Genomic DNA, 20177 nt, shown 5'->3' with positions numbered 1-20177 from the left:
TGAGAGCCAATCACAGATGTGATATACTCATTACCAAAGACTCTGTTATCAGTCTGCAAAGACTGTGGCTCTGTCTTTCAGTGGATTAGTTCACAAAACACTGCTGATTGATAGAACCCATGTCCAGAAATCTCTCTGGGAGTGAACAGTGGCTTCTGAAATCTGTCAGAAGCTTAGGGAAGGATGTGCAGTGTGACTTGCGACATCAAGCAAACTGACAGTCCCGCAGATGCACCTTCATATTAGACTGCCCATATGAACTAAATATTGATGCACTACAGCAGAATCATAATTATTCAGGCTTTAATATATTGAAGATCAATGTGTAGATGTAATTTTAAGAATGAAAGTCACTTCTTACCAAATAAGCTTATTATCGTCAGTTAGAAGTCTGAGTTTTTGCTCTGAGTCAGTAGTCTTTGGCCCTAATATCTCATCTCTGCCATCCTGGATTCCTCTTGCTATTTATATAAAAGTGGCAAGATCCATGAATTTTAATGACAAGTAATATCTCCTGCTTTCAGCTGAGCCCAATCATGGTGATGTCGGAGAGCCATCTTCCTTCTGTAGCTGGCTTTAGGCAGCAAGTAACCTTGCTATACAGCTCCTGCAATCAGAGCAATGTCACCTTCATCACTGCAGCAGGCAATGGGCTTTTCCTGCAGCAGGATCTAGGGTAGGAGGCTGGGCTTGGTGTATCCATAAGATAAACTGGGGGAAGCACAGAGGGGCTTGTATGGAACAGTAGTCCTTTTGTCAAGGAATTTGGGGAAACAGGTCTGTGGGAAAGTCTTCATGCAAAGCCTGGTCCAACTGAGAAGAGCAGAAGCTGTAGAATGTGAAGATGTTGGCTACAAAGTTGGCAAGACAATAAGCAGGATGCATAACAGAGTGGCTGCTGTGTTCACAAAGTGCACCAGATTGAAGCTGAATCTCTGCTTGTGAAAGCAAGGGCTAAGATGTGTTTCCTGTTGTAGGGAGATGAATTTGAAAGAGGCCTGAGGGCTAAAGATTGCCTGTGTGTTTTGGTTGAGTTGTCTCTTAGTCCAGCAGAACTCTCTCTTTCAATAGACTTACACATGTGCAACTTAGGCCTTTTCTTTTTCTTAAAACTTTTCTTGATGCTCCTCTGGCGTTGGAAACACTCAAGTGTTTACTCTGGATTCAACAGACACAGGGACGAAGCTGGCTTTCCTGAGTCACTGCAGTGCTGAGATGTGAGCATGGTACATGTTAAATGTACCATGATCTACATTTAGACCCTACCACCTGATTGGAAAAAGCTAAAAACTCATAGTAACACCTTTAAAGGTGGAGCAGTAGCTTCCAAGTTACTCTGCAGTTGACCAGAGTGCCCATGAACACCCAGACTGTGTGGAAGTGGTGCAGGAGTGCAGGGATAATGTCTTCAGCTGGCCAAGTTTGCCTACCAGGCCTTGTTTTCAGTAGCTTATAGCTTTGCTAAACTTTAACTGCTTGGGCTGACATTTTCCATGCATGATGTCAGCGTTGGGCAGTTTGGGGGAAAGCTTATTGATTACTTTAAAAAAGTTCATCCTTGTTTTGCCTGAGCTTAGAAGTATTCTTGGAGATGCTCTGATGGGAAGCAGTGGTTATCATATATAGTTAGCTGAGCATATATAGCTACACCGTCCGCAGTGTAGCCTTCAGTTGTTAACAGTGATGTGGTTTTGACAGTTGACAGCTAAATAATAAAGAGTAAGTTTTCACAGCAGGAAGCAATTTTAGTGGTGGAGAGCTTTGGAAAAACAGCATTATACTGTGTTTTTTCTTAGTTGGGTACTGTGTTGTACCTGTCTCTGTGTGAGGCCATTTCATGTTGGTCATTCCCTCAGCTTTATTGAAGAAGATGATATAGGACTGCTCACCTACATGTCTTCCTGCTTTCTGCCCAGCAATTCATTTTGCTTCCTCCCAAAACAAACCTGCTCTTTTGATGCTCCACTCCATTCAGCTCCTGACCGCCTGGTTAATTCTGTTTCAGCTCATGCAGGCTTCTCCTGTTTGTCACAGCTTCAGGACACTAAATCAAGACTCTAAGAAAACACCAGAATAAAAATTGCCCATGAGTTGCCATTCACTTGTGTCTTGTGTTCATGAAATAAGATACATGATCTGATCGTACTTTCTACACAAACTCTGTTCCCATCCATGGTAGTTGATGGATGAACTAGAACTCTGGAATCCTGAGAGAGTGGCTGTTTGGTGCAGAGTTTGGAGGCTGTGTACTAAGCCCAGCAGACAAATACAGGTAGGAAAAGACATGGTCACAGGGTTAAGGCAATTGAATTGAAACTGAAAATTGGGGTTTATTTCACCCTTTGTGAAAGTTGCTATTATGAAGTGATGTGACTCAAATAATGGCATTCTTCCCAACTACTGTCCATGTGGTCCCCATTTTCTGTGCATCCAGTTCAGTCTAATTTGTAGAAATACCGCTCACTGTGTCTAGAGCCAAGGTCACTGGGAGCTGTTCTTTGAAGAAGGAAAGTGCTAAGCACTCTGAAAGTTTTGGTTCTAAGCTTCTTTAATTGAGTGCCCAAAATACACTGGCATGTTTGAAAATATTGGCTTTTATCTTTGTTCCTCAGCAGGGAGCTGTGAAGATAAACTCATTGATGTTTGTTAAAAAAACCCCAACCAAACAACCCTCAAACACTGCAATGAGAACATCACTATAGAAAACCCCATGAGGAAATTAATCATTCTGTATTCAATGCAAGATCTGGATGCTCTGCAGTAAATAGTACATGCACCACACATTGGATGATAAGGAGAGGAGAAAATTTGAATGGCATTCATTAAGTGAGCAACATCCATCCTTTGTGCTGAAAAAAGCAGGAGACCCATGGAAACAAAAATCGTGTAATTAAAGATTGTATCATAATGTGTTTGCATAAGGGGTGAATTAATGTTGCATGGGTGATGTTAAATCTGGCATTCACTAACTTATTTAACTTTGCAATCCAAACTGTTTGGGTTTTTTTAGAGCAAAACAAATCCCTTTGGGAGTTGGCAGCGGAGGAACGAAGTGTGCAGCTAGATACTAGTGTGTGCACAGCTAAACACCAGTGTGTACAGAGCTGTCTGCCTAATCTCTGTGTGTGTGTGTCCATGTCTCAGTGTGTGTGTGTAAGGTTAGCTCGTGTTTATGCAGCTGGTTGATGTTTCCCTCTGAAAATGCCTTTCTCTATTAAAAAAAAAAAAATAATAGAAGGAGCATTAACAACTGGTTTGGTTGCCTGGGTTTTAGATGCCAAACTTTTATGTGGTGTTTTGTGGTCTTAATAGAGCCTCTGCTTGGTTCTGAGTCACCGGAACATCCAAAATCTGTTTGACTGATGGGTCAAGTGTTTGTGGAAGTTACTGTAAGATACTTCTATGGGATAGGCAGCATCTTTTACGTCTCTGTAGAAGGGCTGGCATGCTGAGGATTCACCCACACCAGCATCCAAGGTGCATTTGGAAGATAAAAAATATTAGTAGATATAATTCGTTGTATCTGTGTTTGGTTTGATTACTGTCTTCTATTTGAAATCCTGTAATTAGAGCCTTGAACTGCCTCCTGAGCCAGTGCTACTCCAAGTAATACACCACCAGTACGAGTTCCTTTGGCTTCAGTAGGTGGTTCGTTGCAAAGAATGAAGGCTGGAGCCCACTTAAATTAAACATCACCTGTTGGGAAATGAAGGTCACAAAGAAAGCAGGGGAATACTGAGGATCATCCCTCCCTCTTGGATAACTGTTGGTACAGAGCCCTAGGAATGGGAAGCACATTGACTGGCTCAATCCCCTCCCCCACTAGATGGCACTGAACTCTTTTTCTTTAAAAGAAAAAAAATAGAGGAAGAAGAAAAATATGGTGGAGGTCATTTTCATGTAAAAAAAAAAAAAAATCGAAGAAAAGCAAATTGCAATTGGTTGTCCATTAACTCTGCCCTTCCCCCCTTCATTAGCCACCCCGCTTGTGTGTACCGTGGTACCGGCACTCTCTTTGCTCTTGTGTCTGAAGCTTCCTTGGAAGGTGATGGTAGCTGGAGGATGCTAAGGAAAGCCGAAACGATCCTGGGAGGGAATGGAGAGGAGACTGGCCCTATCTGTAAGATAACATCCGTGGTGAGGTCTAGCAGGCAGCGCACGGGGAATTTGCTCTGCACAGACTTGCTGGGCTCTGCTGGTCTGTCCCGTGCCTTCAGACATCTTCCCTGCGCACCCATGTGCTTTAGCATTCCCTCCGGATCACTGAAATCATAACCTGCAGAAAGGAGAGCCTCAGCTTTCAATCCTTCGCTAAAACTGCATTTTCACTCCCCGACTCATTTAAGACCCATGAATTACCTCCCTTTGCCAAGATGCACTGAATCCACTGTAGGGAGCGTGTCCAAGTGTGCGTGGAGGTGTGGGGGTTTCTTTATGCCTTTCTCCCAGCTTACACTCATCTGAGGATCCACAAGGATTGTTTTTTCCCCCTGTGGTGAGGCGGGGGTGGGATGGGAGGAAGAGAATTTAATAACGATCTGTTTGTGCTGGGAAGGGGCTGTCAGTAATAATCCTGGGAAGAGACAAGAGGGAAGGTTCTTAATGCCTGCAGCAGGCAATATTTTACCCCTCCTGAAAGAAGGGAATAATGATGATAATAATGAGGGAAAGAAATGTTTAATTCAAAGAGTTAAAGTGGAGCTCATCTGAAATCCAGCACTTTCTCCTACATTTATGTGTTTAAGGTGACTTGCAGGAGGATATAGATTGCCATCTGATAGAGCTACAAATGCAAGCAAAAAAGTAAAAATGCATAGAAACTGCCACTGAAATGCCTTTTCAGAGAAAAAGATAAAACCTGGAATTGCATGCCAATGTTTGACTTTCAAACCCATGTTTAAGAACAAGAAGAGGGAACAAATCCAGCTTCTCCAGGTACAAAAAAAGTCCCCCTGTCCCAAACTCTCTGCCTTGGAGCACAGTGGAAAAAATCTGGCACCTGGACCTGCCTGGGTTCAACCGAATCTTGGCTCGTTGGACTATAATCCTAATGTTTAACTAGAAAATAAATGCAGGTATGATTACATTATGTGATTTCCCTGTCCCCTACAGTACCTTTGGCCAGTATCATGAGAAAAACAGCTCTAGTAGCTATATCCTTCATTTTGCTCTTACCCCCAGTCTTCCAGTTCTGCCTAAATTGGAAGTTTAGACAGCAAACAGTTCTGTCTTCCAGTTCAGTCTAAATAGAGAATAAACGTAGCAGACTTCTGTGCTTAAATCAAAAATCCAACAATCCTATCAGCCAAAACCCACATTTGGTAAAATTACGCTTGTTCCCTGTTCTCATCCTTCAGCTTGGGACTTGATGCTAAAAATGACAGAGAAATCCAGGTGCACTCTCGTTGCTGTGTGGGTGCAATGCAGGAAACCTGTTTGCCATCTTCTTCAAGGAGCTAGCAGCTTTTTTGACCACAAACCTCTACATTTTATCTCCAAACAGACAAGAAGCATGGCTGCTCTGAGCCCACTATAAAATTAAATTCTTTTTATGGACTGACATGTAGCTGCTTGAGAAATCCAGTTATAGAAGTGGATCCATCTGTGCTTAACTATTTTTAAAAAACCATAGATCCTTAAATGTTTGCCTTTATTATGAACAACAAAGGGAAGTTACTGCTGAAAAGAAAAATAAACCAGTGCCTTGTTTCAACAAAACAATTGGCTTTATCAAGAGCTGTCCAGATACAGTTAATATTCATAACCTAACACTGAAATTTTGCAACAGAGCTGTTGATGATGCAGATGATCGCAGTGTCTGTGGTTTGAATGAGTGACTTGCTTTTGCGAGACAACACAGTATGTTTCAAACCAAAAAGGGTTTAGTGATAGAGATGCCCTTCCATAGCTGAAAATCCCAGCTGACTTGGGACCTGGTTTTGCTGGGCAAAATGGAAGGGGTCATCTTGCCTTTTTTGAGGATACAGTTTGATTTGAGGCCAAAACCTGGTATGATCCAGCTGTGTGGGGTTTTTTTTGTGACGCAGCTGAATTTCACAGTAAAATCCAGGTATGTATTTATGATACACGAAGAGCTACTATGTCCCACCTCTGCTTTCCCCACTGGAGCAAGTACAATTTGGGTGGCTAGGGTTAAAAGCTAGCAAAATCCCAGCACTCGCCTCTTGGAGCCAAGGGCTCTCACCAACCCAGGGGCTCCAATAGAGTTCTGTGCTTATTTTCTATGCAGATGACACAACTTGGGCTTCAGGAGCCAAAAGCTGGTAGGATCCAGCGTGGATGTAGATTTTTGCATCACTCATCCATGGAGAGGCGTCGTGCTGTAGACGCCTCTCTACAAAAGTAGAGGCGTCTACTTTTTGGTGCAGTAGGACTTTTTGGTGCAGTAGGAGCGACCATGTTCTGTTCTATTCCTGCTGTGGAGTCATTGGTGTGTGGGATGGGGCCAACTAGGTTCCTCTGCCAGCTCCAGGGTGTTGTGGTACTCACAGGTCAGGATGTGCCAGGATCCAGAGCTGTTTGATGCAAGGGCAATGACTGCGCTTGCTTCCTTTTTAAACAGTACAGTTTGTAGTCTGGAGGCCTCAGGTTTCTGGATCACAGAGAAGGTCTTGAATCAAGGTTTTTTGTCAAGCTCACAGTCTGTATTATGTAGTAGGTCAGGATTTTTTGGTGCAGTAAGAAACAGCTCCACTCATCTTGGGTTTGGTTGACACATGTGAGGGTTTGTGACCAAGAACGAGCAGGATCCAGTTAAATCCAGGTTTTACATTTTCCCCTCCTAAGAAAGTAACGCTTCGACATTTCCTGCCTGGGAAGTGGTGCAGTTTATCTTTAAGGAGGCTAGAGAAATAAGAAATGAGCCTCACGTTGCATGGGTGACATCACTGGCTTTTGGCTCAGCGCTCTGTATGCTCGGTCTGTCAGCTTTAGCCAAGGCTGCAGGGTTTAGTGTTTGAACAAGGAAAGATTCCCAGGTGTACAGAAGATTGGATTCGCTCTTATTTGGGTTAAAAAACGGTGAAATGAGATTTCTAAAGCTTGGGGACTTCAGCTCGCCTTCTGTTGCACTTGATCTCTACAAGATGGGTGAGTTATTCCCATTAGAGAGAAAGGGAGTGGAAATTTAAGGAGAAAAAAAAACAACCCCAAACATGTCTGAATATATAACTGCTGATGCTGGGGATACGATTCGTATGAAGCTGCTGAGCTAAAAATCTCAGCTCCAACGTGGAGATCGGGCCATATGGCAGAGAAATGGTGCAGCCCGAAAGCTGTTGACAACAGTTAGGGGCTGCTTTCCCCCTCTCCCCGCTGTAAGGTGTGTAGCTTGCTTTTTTTTTTCCCCCTTCCCCTGGTTTGTTTTGGTTTGATTCCCCCCGACCTCCCTCCCCTTCCCGCTCCTCAGCATCCTCGCAGCCAGCCCTAGCCCTGCCTGCCCGCCTTCATCTTGCAGATGGCTAACGTGCCGCCGTGTTAGGAAAACTGTGCTCAACACCACCACAGCCCAGCGCCGGGGACGGAGCGAGCTCTTCAGATACCGGCTGAAGGGAAGAGGGGTGCTGGGTGAGTTTGTGTGTGCGCTGGGGGGGGAAGGAAGCGAGATGCCGGGCCCGAGGACTGCTGCCGGTGCTGCCTAGCGGGAGGTGCGCGGTCGGCGGCCGGTCCCGCCGGGGCTGCGGCTGCCCCCGCCGCCCCCCAGCCCTCGGCCCGGTCCCCTCGGGTCCCCCCCGGCCCGGCCCCGGGAAGGGATCGCTGCGTTCCGCTGCCCGGATGACAGCGCAGACGGGAAAAGCAGGCGAGTGAATGGCAAGGCGAGGCTGGGAGAGAAGGCGAGCCAAGATGTCAGTGACTGTCAGCGAAGTCTGCTAAGGGAGGGAGAGACCTGTGCGTGTCTGCGCTCCCACAGACAGCCGGGGAGGATCTGTTGTAGCCACGATTTAAAACAGCAGCAGCAGCAACAACAACAGATTGCTCCCCCCTCTTGCTCCCTCCCCTTCGACCCCGCTTTAAACCCAAGCAAGTGACCGACCGTCCAGACCATGCAGATGACGATGCTCTCGCTGAGCCACTGACAAAGAAAAGGCAAGTCACCCATTCCTGAAACCAGGATAACTGCCCGCCTGCAAGCAGGAGATCTCTAGCTGTTGAACTTTTCTGTCCTGTGATGATGCCGTGGTGAGCCTGCCGATTGGAAAGAAAGCCGTCTCTTCCGGATCCTGAGCTGGCCAGACTGAAAGAGATTAATGGACTGATCGGCCGTAGCTGTCAGATCTCTCCTGGGGATACATCCCTTCAGCCCCCATCGCTCGGGTGCTTGTGGCAAGGGGAGCAGGACTTCTTTGTGAGGGTAGGTCACTGGCACGCTCCCCTTCGAGGTGGGAGGCTGTGTTTCTCCTCTGCAGAGCAGAAGAGGCAGATGCGACTCCAGGACTGCCTCCAGGGCAGAACTTTGTAGCGCTCTCAGCATCCCTCTGCAGCGTGGATGTGAGCCACGGGAGTTGGGGATGTTTGAGGCAGCCTTTGCCAAGTGACACCCAGCAGCTGCTCCAGAGGCTTTTGCGTGGTCTCTCGCTCAAGGGCTTTGCCTGTTGTGAAGATGTCCATGGTGTTTCTGTGAAGCTGAGGTATGGCTGCTGGAAGGTTACTGCTGTATGCTGGCCTCTCTTTAGCTCTGTGTGCCCTGGGCATGCTGGCTGTGGCGATCTGCTCTGACCATTGGTATGAAACTGATGCCAGGAAGCACAGAGAGAGGTGCAAGAGCATCACCACTAAGAGAAATGATCCTGGCTTCATTTATAACTCCAACAACAACCTGCCTCTCAGGGCCAGCAGGTCTAGGTTGGACCGTTGGGAAGGGAAACTCCTCTTGGCAAGAAACAGGAGGCAGATCTTCGCTATGAGCGCAGTCGACGAGTGCAACAGACAGTACAACTCGACCAACATGGGGCTCTGGAGGAAATGCCACCGACAAGGATTTGACCAAGAGCTGGAGGAGCTGATTGCCAAAGGTAAGGGCTGGTTTTTTTTACCAAATGAACGTGCCAGCCCCTCCTGAGCTGAGCAGAGTCTGAGCAGAGGCATTTGGGCTCACAGATGGGAGCTGGCATCTCTAACCAAGTACCTCTCCTTGTGGTGGGTGAACTGGCCTGGCTGGGCATCACTTCCCGAAGCACTGCCTGGGCAGATTCCCATGGGTTCCCTACTGCTGAGGTGTGGGGTTTGGGAGCAAGAAGGCAGTGGGGGTGAGAGCAGACACACCCCAGAATGTCTGTCTCATGTGTCTGTCTCTCTAAGCTTAATACAATCTGCCCATCACCATGGTACCAGATTATTTCCCCCATACAAATAAAAAGTATTAATAAAGCAGGCATTGGATTATTGTTTTTTTAAATTTTGTTTGAACCTGGTGACTCAGGCAAAGTACATATTATTTTATTGGAGGCTACATATGTCTGTATTTCATCCTTCCCTTAACTGAATGCTCCATCAGTCCCAAAATACACCATTTGCAGTGCTCACATGTAGGCTTTTTCTATCCTCAAATGGAGAGTAAACAAAGAGAAATGCTAAAGAGCAGGAGGAAACCCAGCTTGCTGTTTACACTGAGCTATGTTTTGGAATATTTTCAATGTCTACAAAACATTACATGAATTTATTAGGAGTGTTAGAAAGGAATAAATTTCTCTTGGGGTGGAGATACATCTGTTTGCCTGGAGCCTTTTTGGGCTATGTTTTTGCTTGTCTCTTGGTCCTCCTTCTTATTTTTTCCCCCAAGGTACCAGTTCAAGGTGATGGTCAGTTTGCCTCAAATGTTTCTTTAAGCCCTAGTATGGGAAGGGGAGATATGCATAAAAGCCAGCCTAAACATCCTGCCGATGAAAGATGCATGTTTTTGCGGGATGCTGAGGGTTTCAGTAAAGGATGACAGCATCTTTGCTACCCACAGCATGGTTACTCCCTACAACAACATAACATTTCCCTCCCATGGTTCTGTTGCATTCAGATGATTCCCCAGCAGTTTATTTCCATTGCAATGAAATCAGTGCTTCTTACACTGTGCAATATTTAAAAATACTTGTTTTCTAAGTGTGTTCTCTGCCCCAAAGTCCCCTGATAGCTTGTGCTAATTCCCTCTTCAGATATTGCAAGCGGAATTATTGCTCCAAGCTAATTATTCATGAGGGATATACTCTCACATGTGTTAGCCAATGTATACATTTTGTTCCATATGTTTTAAAAGTGAGCAGTAGAGGTGAGTAGCATGGTATAGACTTGCGCTGAAACCATACAAACAGATGGTGTACCAGGGAACTTAAATCTCCAGTTGGGATCCTGACTGTGTTGCTAGTCACCCTTAATGTCTAGTTGCTTTTAATGACCTTTATGGAGAGAATTGGTGGCTTTGGTCCCATTTGTAACGGATAAGCAAACATGTCCAAAGCCTGGCGGCATCCTGGCACCCTTCTGCTGGTTTCAGTGCTGAGGGAGGGATTCCTCTTCTCTGTCTAGGTGAGGGTGCGGACGTGCTGGGCTGGCTGCAGAGGGCTGGATTGCTCTGCCACGTGTGCTCGCTGTGCTCGGGGCATAAACAAAGAACTTCAACCTTGATAGCGGGCAAACATGTCACCAGAGCTCACCTTTGCAAATGGAGTTTCAGTTGTTAGAGAGGTTTTGCATCTTGAAATAAGTGAGACTCGTTCCTCTTTCACCGCCTGCCTTGTCCTGGGTTCAGGAACATCCGCTTCTCCTGCCAGAAACTGCTGAAATTGCCTGGCACTGTGTTACGTGTAACGGCAGCTCTGATAAGTGTTAACCATAGAGAAAATGTGGCAACTCAGGCTGAGGTGGTTAAATGCAGGAGGAGATAGTCTTCGAAACATCCTGCTGTAATCACAGAATCACAGAACTTTTAGGGTTGGAATGGTCCTCTGGAGATCATCTAGTCCAACCTCCCCTGCTAAGGCAGGGCCTTCTGTGTGTGTTCACATTACGTGTGTGAATGAGCGTGTGCGTAGTGAATTAACTCTAAATATACAGCACTCAGCTGGCAGGAAGGGATTCCAGGCTCAGGTACAGTGTGCCTTCCTGCACACATATTCCTGGGCATGTGTGTCTGCAGATGGACAGGTAGCCGCTGCATGGAGTAGCTGCCCCAAGATCAGAAATGCAGGTTGTGCACGTGGGGGACGTAGGTACAAATATCAGTGTGTGTGTCACTGCTTGCCTTCTTTAAAGGTGTTTTGATGCACATTTAACAAAACTTCATTGTACGTTGAGAGAAATGTTAAAGGAGGGAGACTCGTAACACTGAATACCAACATTGTAGTTTGTTTGATGGTCTTTTTGGAGTGAGGATCTATCTATACTGTAACTGTCAGCCATGATGAAGAGTCACACACAGTAACACTAATGCTGTAGAAGTTTTTTCCATTGGCATTTCCAGATTAAAACACAGAAAGCAACTATAATGGCAATTTGATAAAAATAAGGTGTTTGACTTGCTCAGAAATAAAACTGGAGATACAGGATTGCTTGTCCACTTTACATTTTGTTAGATCGAAAGGAACTAGTGGATTTTACTCTCCCCCTATTAAAAAGTAATGCAAAATACTTGTCTGTTAAAAATCCTCGTATGCTGGAATCATTGAATTAGAAGGAGCTAGCTTTACATGGGTAGTCAACTAGTGTCCCTATTCCCACCTATGGCTGCTACTACACTGTTTCTTTATGAACCTCAGATGTATAGTGAAGTGGAATGAGTACATTTGCCATCACTCACAGAGAACAGCTGTGGGTTCAGAATGAGGCATGTATTCTAGGTTCACCCCAACAGCATCACCTTGCTTTTCTATATTTTGTTTCCATGGCAGGTGCTCATCTGGAGTTGAGAGGTTGCAGGGCAGAGCACTGAGCAGAGCATGCCCTGAGCAGGTGTGAAGACCCACAGATGTTCCCTACCTGTAGTAATCAAATACCCTGCTGAGGTACATATTCCTGCACAGATGAAATCTCTTTATGAGCTCCAGGGCAAATACCATATAAAAGGGGATGTTACTGGTACATAGGCCTTTTACTCTCCTTCTTCTGCCAACCGTTCATTTAATCTAGCACACCTCTTCTGGAACTGGACAAGCTAATGCAGGTTCTGGCCCCAAATATTGCGTGTAATGCTATATGTAATTGAATGTAAATGCTATTAAGATTTATTTATTTTTATTTTTTTTTTTAAGCTGGACAGGATCTAAATGGTCCATTTATTTTGAGACAGGTCCTACATTTTTCCCAAGGCAAAACTTCCAGTATTGAGAATGGTAAGTTTGTCTATCAAAGGGTAACAAAAAATGGTCTTTAAGAGCCTAACTAGCTTTGCAAATACCCTGCAGTTATTCTGCTTATGAACTCTGCTGAAATTAATACAAGCTGTAGGCAATGGCTTGTGGCAGGATCAGGCCCTTTGGTACTCAGCAGTATTCTGATGCCAGTGGTTTGAAAAGCAGTTCTTTTTCTGAATAGGTTGGATCACTTCTGCAATTCTATTCTGTGTTTATTAGCTTTTAGTTCTAGAAATAAATGAAAGCCTCTATGTTGGATTTTGCTAGAAAAATGGGAGATATGTCACTTCAAATTTCTTATGGATAGATGTAATAGACACTAATGCATATATAAATTGGTCCTATTTATATTTCGCCTATCCCTTTTTTTTTTTTTTCAATATTTCCATAGAACCCGGGAGCATATTTCAAAATAATGCAATTAGGTAAATAGGCAATGAATTAAACCAGATTGTCACAAGTAAGCATGCTCAGGGAGAGGCAGGCAGGCATGAGACCAAAGGCCTGAAGAACATTCTAAAGCTGCATCAAAATCAGGCAGTTAATCTCTTCTCTTTGTTATCATGAATGAAAAAAAAAATCAAACCAGAAACAACAGAAATTACAGTCATTAAAGCAATTACTGGAGTTGAACGTTCAAACCCAGGGCCCTGTCTTGCTAACTTTTACTCACCTGAATAATCTTTATTCCTGTAAATGGGCTACTTGAACTGAGGAAAAGCACCAAATCAAAAAAAGAAAGAGCTTACGAAGCTGATCCTTTGATTCTGCTTTCACATCTGATCAAGTCTTTTAGCATCTTGGGACCGGAGTTTCACTCCTGATCCCTAAGGCCTTGCAGAGTCAGGAAATGCTGGCTCTGGATTTGCTTAGCACAATACTCTGAGCTTCTTCCAATTCTCAGGTGTCTGTCCAGTCTCCTTTATGAATTAAAATAGCCTTGCTGCTTAAGACCCCTTTGAATACAGTGTTCCCTATACCCTATTAGATCCACTGTTGGCCTGTTCACCACTGAGTTTCTCACAAAAGTGGCATTCCCTTACACTACCAAAAAATCCCAGTGACCCGACCACCTCCACCATGAAGCAAGCAGAGAGCTGAGACGCAGGTAAGTGTCCGTTTGTGGCTGGGAGAAGGCAGAGTTTATGTCCTGCTTTGACAACCAGCGGTTCACAACTCCTTGTATATGACTTGTAGTGACCCAGAAAAAAACCTGGAAGCCACGGAGCCTGTCTGCATCCTATGGCAATGTTGCTCAGATGTTTTCCTGTGCTAGTTGAGAGGAAAACAAGAAAGGAAAAAAAGGATTTACATCATTTAATTATAAAGGTACAATAAAGTAGATGAAGAAGTTGCACAGTAACCCAAGTCTGTTCCATTTAGACAATTACTACTCAGAGGACCTTTCATCTCACTTTTGGAAGGCTGCCAGTTGAACCTGTCTGGGTCTGGATGGGGCTCTGCTGCCTGCCATTGGAATCCAATTTTATTAAATAATAAAAAAAAATTACAGTGACCTTATTATTTCAATCCCTCTTCTTACCTTCCCAAGATCCACAGAAATCGTAGTAAATCCCATTTTTAAAACATTTTATTGTGAGTATACTCAGCCCATGCTACCACTGGGGGAATAAAAAGGGCAAGTAATTCCTGTGCAGCCTACCTCCACCCCAAATAATACGCAGGATTTCTGGGATGAAAGCATTCTCTCTTTTGGTTAGTCAGATGCACGGCACAACTGAGGAAGAAAGGCTTAGCAGGACCACTCCGGCCGTCACTAGGGAATATTTCTATGCAATTGGAAAAGCCTGAAGAGAGGCTACTTGCAGCCTCTACTCTAGGAGTAAAAATATTTATTTTCATAAAACTACTTCAATACCTTGCAATGCTGTGGATCTGACTTTTAAAATGCAATGGTTTTGCCAAGTAAACCAGGACCCCCATTTCTTCATGTATCCTTCATACATTCAAGAGTCCAAATGATTTGTTTAAAATGTGTGCGTGAAATACGAACTATTTTCCAAATGGACTCATTGTAAAGGGACTTTATTGAAGTCTTGATTCTGATTCTAGTAAAGTCAATAGTAAATGTTTTATTGAACGTGGTGACGCAGCAAGTTCAGGCCTTTGGTGTTTCCTTTGAGCTTAAAATTGTCCCTGGATAGAAAGGCCAATGTAAGGTCTGTGCTCCCTTCTGTCACAGCAGAGTTCTGCTGGAGGGATCCAGTGAAATTAAAGAAGTAGACAGCCTTTGAGTTGAATCTTAGGCTACCCAGGTATTTAGCCTTCACCATTTTCGATGCCGTGATTATTCTTAGTCTATTGATGTAGATTAGATTGGAAGTCAAACAACTGCATGTTTCTAAGATACAGCAAAGACATGCTCTTGTTCAGAGATTTTCTAAAATCAGTTAATGGATGAAATCACTGGTGTTTCATGCATGTGAGTGCCAGGAGGATTTGGCCCCTCATATTTTAAATAAGCAATTTTAATATTTTAATTGCATCAAACTTAAATAGCAATTAATTGAAAAGTATCTTTACCAGAAGTAATGAGAACCTGACACGTTCATCTGACACATCTGAGATAATTGGTTTGATAATATATATCTGCTAAAAATACTAAGAACATATATGTAATTTAACAGAGCTGCAACTGGTTTTAATCATGCTGTTTTAAAGGGCAAATTTCAATCAAGCTGTTGGCTTTCAAGCAAAATTGCCGGTGAAGACAAATGGAAATTTTGCCAGAGTAAAAATGATGGGATCATGCCCTTCTCAAGAGAAACTGGTATTTGCAGAGTTGCCTGCAGGACTGCATGCTTAATTCCTGTTCATTTAATTGAGCATCCAAATCCTTTTTAGAAATCTCAGCATTTTTATCCTTTCTGCCTATTGCTTAAAAACTTCTTAAGAAGCGTGGAGGAAAGATTTAATATGAGTGCAGATGTGTTCTGTTTACTGTAAAAATCAAAACAGGAAAATTATTTTACTTAGAGGTGAAATGATCTAAATTATTTTGTCATCTCCAGCAATAAAAGTTTAAATTAATATTGCTTTTTCTCATTGAAAAAGTCTTTCTGTGCACTCAGAATAACTTCAAGAGTGGAACGAGTTCATTAACTATTGCAGAGCCAGTAAATGAGGGAGAAGACTTCATGTTTTGTAGGTTCTGCAAAAATTATGGCAATCATTTATAATGTAAGTTACTTAATGGTTCGTTGCTAAGAAAGTGTTGCTGGAGCCCTTGAGTACATACTCAGCTCCTTAAGAGCAAAAGAAAGAAATGAGATGGTGTTTTATAATTTTTAAGGAATAAATAAATAATGTGGATTCTGGAATCCAAGCACCCTTAACAGAGCATTCAGAATAGAATCCACTTAAAAGAAAAGAATATAAACTAACATATTTTCTCTGCAGGAGAGAAATCAGACTATAAAATGGAAATTTCCCCATTTTCTTTCTCGTAAAGCGTAATTCTTCCACAAATAAATATTCAGGATTGCCCAGCTGAGCCTGCTGAAATAATAATCTTTTGTAGATAACTACCAAAATAGATGGAAGAAAGGTACTACTGCAGTTAGGGCAGGGCTTACAAAGCCAGAATTCAGTCCAAGCTCTGCCATGTCTTTCTTCATGACCTGAGGCAAGTCACTTAATCTCTCGTACCTTAGCTCAGTAGCAGTAGAAAAGGGATTTTGTTCATTATTATTAATACCAGTTAGCATTCTACCACAGGATTTATGAGCCTTAATCATGGATCAGAAATCATGGATCAGAGAAATGTCCCCATCCTTCTGACATGTTGCTGCGCTTTAAATATTGGCGAGTAATGCAGCCTTATGAGAGCATACAAGGGGATGACAAGGTAATTATGTTCAGTGTGACTGGCAGTGGTTTTAAAACACCAGCAGGCTGACCACATTTCTGTAAGCACCACGACATGCGGGATTCCTAGAAGAGTTGTAAAGGATAATGAATAAGAGGTGCAGATGTTTACAAAATGGTCTTTCACGGATTGAAAGATAGCACCAGAAAAATCATGGGTCACGTCTGCTTGAAAAATTAATAAGTAGGTGATGGGGATTGACCTCTTTGGTTGACTATAGGAAGAAGTTGACATTTCCTTAATGAAGACAAGTAGATTACACTAATGAGATAGATATTGGTACAGCAATCTACAGCTGCTAAAAGAAATGACATGGTCAGTGTGATGTGTTAGGAAAGTGATATTTCTAGCAGCATCCTGAATGAATACATGGAGGGCAAGATCGCATTTGTAAAGGTCAGAAAAAGAAATATTGCAGTAATAAAGGCATGAGATAATGAGAGTCTGGGTGGAGAAAGACTATGCAAACCTTAGACATGCCCTGGATCTATGGACATAGCGAGACGCGTGAGATGAAGATGTTGCTGCAGTTGTTTACCAGAACAACAAGGAAAGTAATAACTGTTGGCTGTGATGATCAAGAGAGAGAAATTACTGGAGTAAGCATATAGTAAAGAAGGGAGAAGAACATTAAGAACTCCGTTTTAGCTATGATAGGCTCAGTTTAATGTCTGTATGCCTATGAGGGAATGTTAGAGAGACTGTGGGTATGGACCCAGCGAGACTCTAAGTTTGTGTTAGAGGAGTGATCTGAAAACTGCTGCGTGCAGATGGTAGTGTAATCTATGTTCGTGATAGAAATTACTAAGGAGTGAAATACAGAGAGAGAAAAGCCCTATGAACTTCCATGAGAGCTAGAAGCATCAAAGTGTCTTCTGGAGGACATGCAAAAGGAGCAGATTCAAAGGTGGTGCAAAAGAAGTGAGTAATGTCATGGTAGCTGAAGAATGAACATTTCAGGTTAAAACAGTACAGGAGACTACTGAAGGTAGCCATCATGCTGCAGCAGGTGAGAAAGTATTCAGACTATGCTGAAATTTGCCTAGTATGTTAAGCAGAGACTTTGGCAGCAGCAGTTGCAGGTGAGAGGAAGCTGTACTGAACTGGTGTTGGGGAGAATCCAGTTGTTTGATCCTGGTGTATTCAGAGAGGTGGGTGATGAAAGGGAGGAGAGAAAAAGACACGGTATTTGGAGAGGAAAATAAATGTTTTAAGATGAAAGAATATTTTATGACAAGAATATTTTAAGAGGAAAAAGATTGAATAGTACTTGTGTTATGACAGTTAAGAGACAGAGGGGTGTGAGAGGCCAAGGAGAAGAGAGAACAAGATGACAAGAACGGCCTTAAGGAAAGTCAGGAGATAGGATAAGACTGGTGCTGTGGCAAAAAAAAGGAATGAAGGAAGGGGGTTTTCATCTATGGGAGAGAAGAATGAGGAAGGAGTTGTAAGAGGGGAAGAGGAAACAGAAGGCAAATCTACTGGAAGAGGAAGATCATAGTTTGTCTTTTTTCTCATGGAAGAACTGGATGAAATCCTGTGTAACAGCTGAAGTGGGGGCTGGAGGAGGTGGAAGGGTCTCAGGAATGAGCCAAATGTCACAAAGAGGTGACTATGACTGTGAGTCTGAGGTCTAACTGAGCTGAGCTGGAGTAGTAAGTCTAGGAAATGAGCAGAACTGAATGGAGGAACAATACATTTATAGTGGAGAAAGTTAGCCAGGCAGCAGGGTTCCTATTAGAGATACTCTGTTGTGTGAGACATTGTGCAGACTAACTGGTATGGATCAGTTGGGATTTGGGATAGCAGGGCAGGAGTAGATGGGGGAATGTAGGGCAAAAAGGACTATGAATGAGAGGGTGCAGCATGGATAACATCAGCATGTGGAGAAAGGAAGTAAATGATAAAGAGGGTGATAAAAGACTGACAGGAGGCACGAAGTCCTTAATACCGATGATCTGAGGCGACTGAAAGTGTGAAGGTGGTAGCAGATGTTTGTTCCAGAAAGAGTCCAGGGGATGGTTCAAGAAGTGAAGCAGGAGGAAGCGGGGAGAGCACAGGGCTCATTATGAAGCTCTGTCTTTTTGGTAACTTGAACCTCCAGTGCACATAAATAAATAACCACAAATGCAGGATATTTTCTAGAAAGTGGGGTGGGGTTGGGGGTGGGAGATGGAGAAAGGTATTTAGAGAGCTGAGGGGCTTTTATAGAAGAGATCTTTTCAGCCTGTTGTACACCCATGCCGGTGCATCTGCACTTAAAGTGCTGCAGCCTCTCAAATAAATGTCCGGCCAGCTAGGGAGTCTTGGGTCAAAAGGAACTGCTCAGACCATGTGGCAATCTGGCACATGCCAGGTACTGCTCTGCCGGGCTCATGATCAGAATTCTCCTTACTGAGTGGCCTGCTATTGTCTGTGCCCACTTCTGTTTCTGACTCCAGTGAAGATCACAGAATCACAGGATCATTAGGGTTGGAAGGGACCTCTGGAGATCATCCAGTCCAACCCCCCTGCCAAAGCAGGGCCACCTAGAGCAGCTTACAGCAAAGATGTAACCTTGGGACAAGCTGCAGTAGCCTGATGTGCTTTGGGGGCGCCAGAGAAGCAGAAAAATGGCACTTACACCTCCTTAAAGTGGAGCCGAGAGGATCTCCCAGTATCCCCACCTGCTTTTTCCAGCAGCACTACCTCAGTGGTTCCTTGGGGAACTCTGCACTCAATGCTGAGAAGGAAACTACATGTCCTGAGCTGAGTGATTATCAGCATCTCGCCAGATGACAGGGAATGTGCTCAGGCTCTGAAACCCCTTCATCCCTCTGTACCACCTCTGCTCAGTGTAAATGAGTGTCTGACCTTCCTGTTCAAAATGCAGGCTGAAACACTGTAAACAGAGGTTCCAGGATGTCCCATGTATACAACAAAGTGGGTCCTGTTTACACCGGACTGAGTGAAAGTAACTGACAATCTCTTCTGACAGCCCTTATTTACTTCTGAGACCTTTTGTTGGTTTTGACTTTTAACAGCAGACATTTCAAGAAAAGCTTCATAAATGTATTTCTAGACTTTCTAATAGGATAAAACAATTATGCTAATTTTAATGGGTAGCAGAAGCTATTTGAAAAGATTTTTCTGCTTAAATATGAATGTATGATGCTTGTCTCTGTGTCTCCATTAATCTCTGAATATGCAAAAGAGCCTTTATAATGTAGATACTTTTGCTTTCTGCTGAGGAGTCATTTAATGACATAAATATTATAACAGAAACAAATAAACAGCGAAACAAAGAAACAAAACCATTTTGCAGTCAGATATTAAAGGTGTAAATTAAGGTCATTACACTGACTTTGAAGGGGTGATGCTGATTTATGGCAGCTGATGGTCCAATTGCATTGCTTTGTCTTGGGTACTTAGGAGAGAGTATCTGAATACTGTGCTACTTGATCTTTAACCGTAGAGGGCTTCCGAAGAGTGAATTATCCCTGTTTTACACAGAGGCCAGTTGCCCAACAATGCACGACAAAAGTTCACATTGGAAAGAAATTTCTCGTTGTTAGTCCCTAACTGCATGAGCCAGTGTTTTGTGTTAAATTTCAGCCCTCTTCTATTCACCAGTCCTCAAGATTACCCAGTTTTGCTCATATGATATCCCATAATGGTTAAAGAGACAGGGGGGAATGTTACACTGATCAGAGAGACAAAGGAGTCAGCTAACGGGAACAGGGGAAATGGAAAAACTCAAATAGCTTAATGGGCTCAAATTGGGAAGTTGGATAATTTCCATCTCAGACTTCTGAAAGATGTGGTATGTGACATTGCAAGTCCAGTAAAAAGGATTTTCAATATATCTGTCTAATTAGGATAGTACATTAGGAATGAAAAGTAGCAAATCTATATTTAAAGAAAGGAGTAAAAGTTGTCTGGGCCACAGTGGA

At 43.4% G+C, this 20177-nt stretch overlaps 1 protein-coding gene across 1 annotated transcript in view; it reads left to right on the top strand.

Annotated features, from left to right (window-relative positions):
• The first annotated feature begins 6834 nt into the window (after positions 1 to 6834).
• TMEM178B (transmembrane protein 178B) overlaps positions 6835 to 20177 on the top strand; it is a 229327-nt gene continuing 215984 nt past the window's right edge. Inside the window, exons 1-2 of the mRNA XM_030479798.1 lie at positions 6835 to 7342; positions 7478 to 9032. Of these exons, the coding sequence (XP_030335658.1) occupies positions 8651 to 9032 (382 nt within the window). The 5' untranslated portion in view covers positions 6835 to 7342; positions 7478 to 8650. The remainder of the gene's footprint in view (positions 7343 to 7477; positions 9033 to 20177) is intronic.

Source organism: Strigops habroptila, chromosome 3 (genome assembly GCF_004027225.2).
Source record: "Strigops habroptila isolate Jane chromosome 3, bStrHab1.2.pri, whole genome shotgun sequence".
NCBI classification, from domain to species: domain Eukaryota; kingdom Metazoa; phylum Chordata; class Aves; order Psittaciformes; family Psittacidae; genus Strigops; species Strigops habroptila.
Note: the sequence above shows the minus strand (reverse complement) of the source record. Positions and strands in the feature narration are given on the sequence as shown.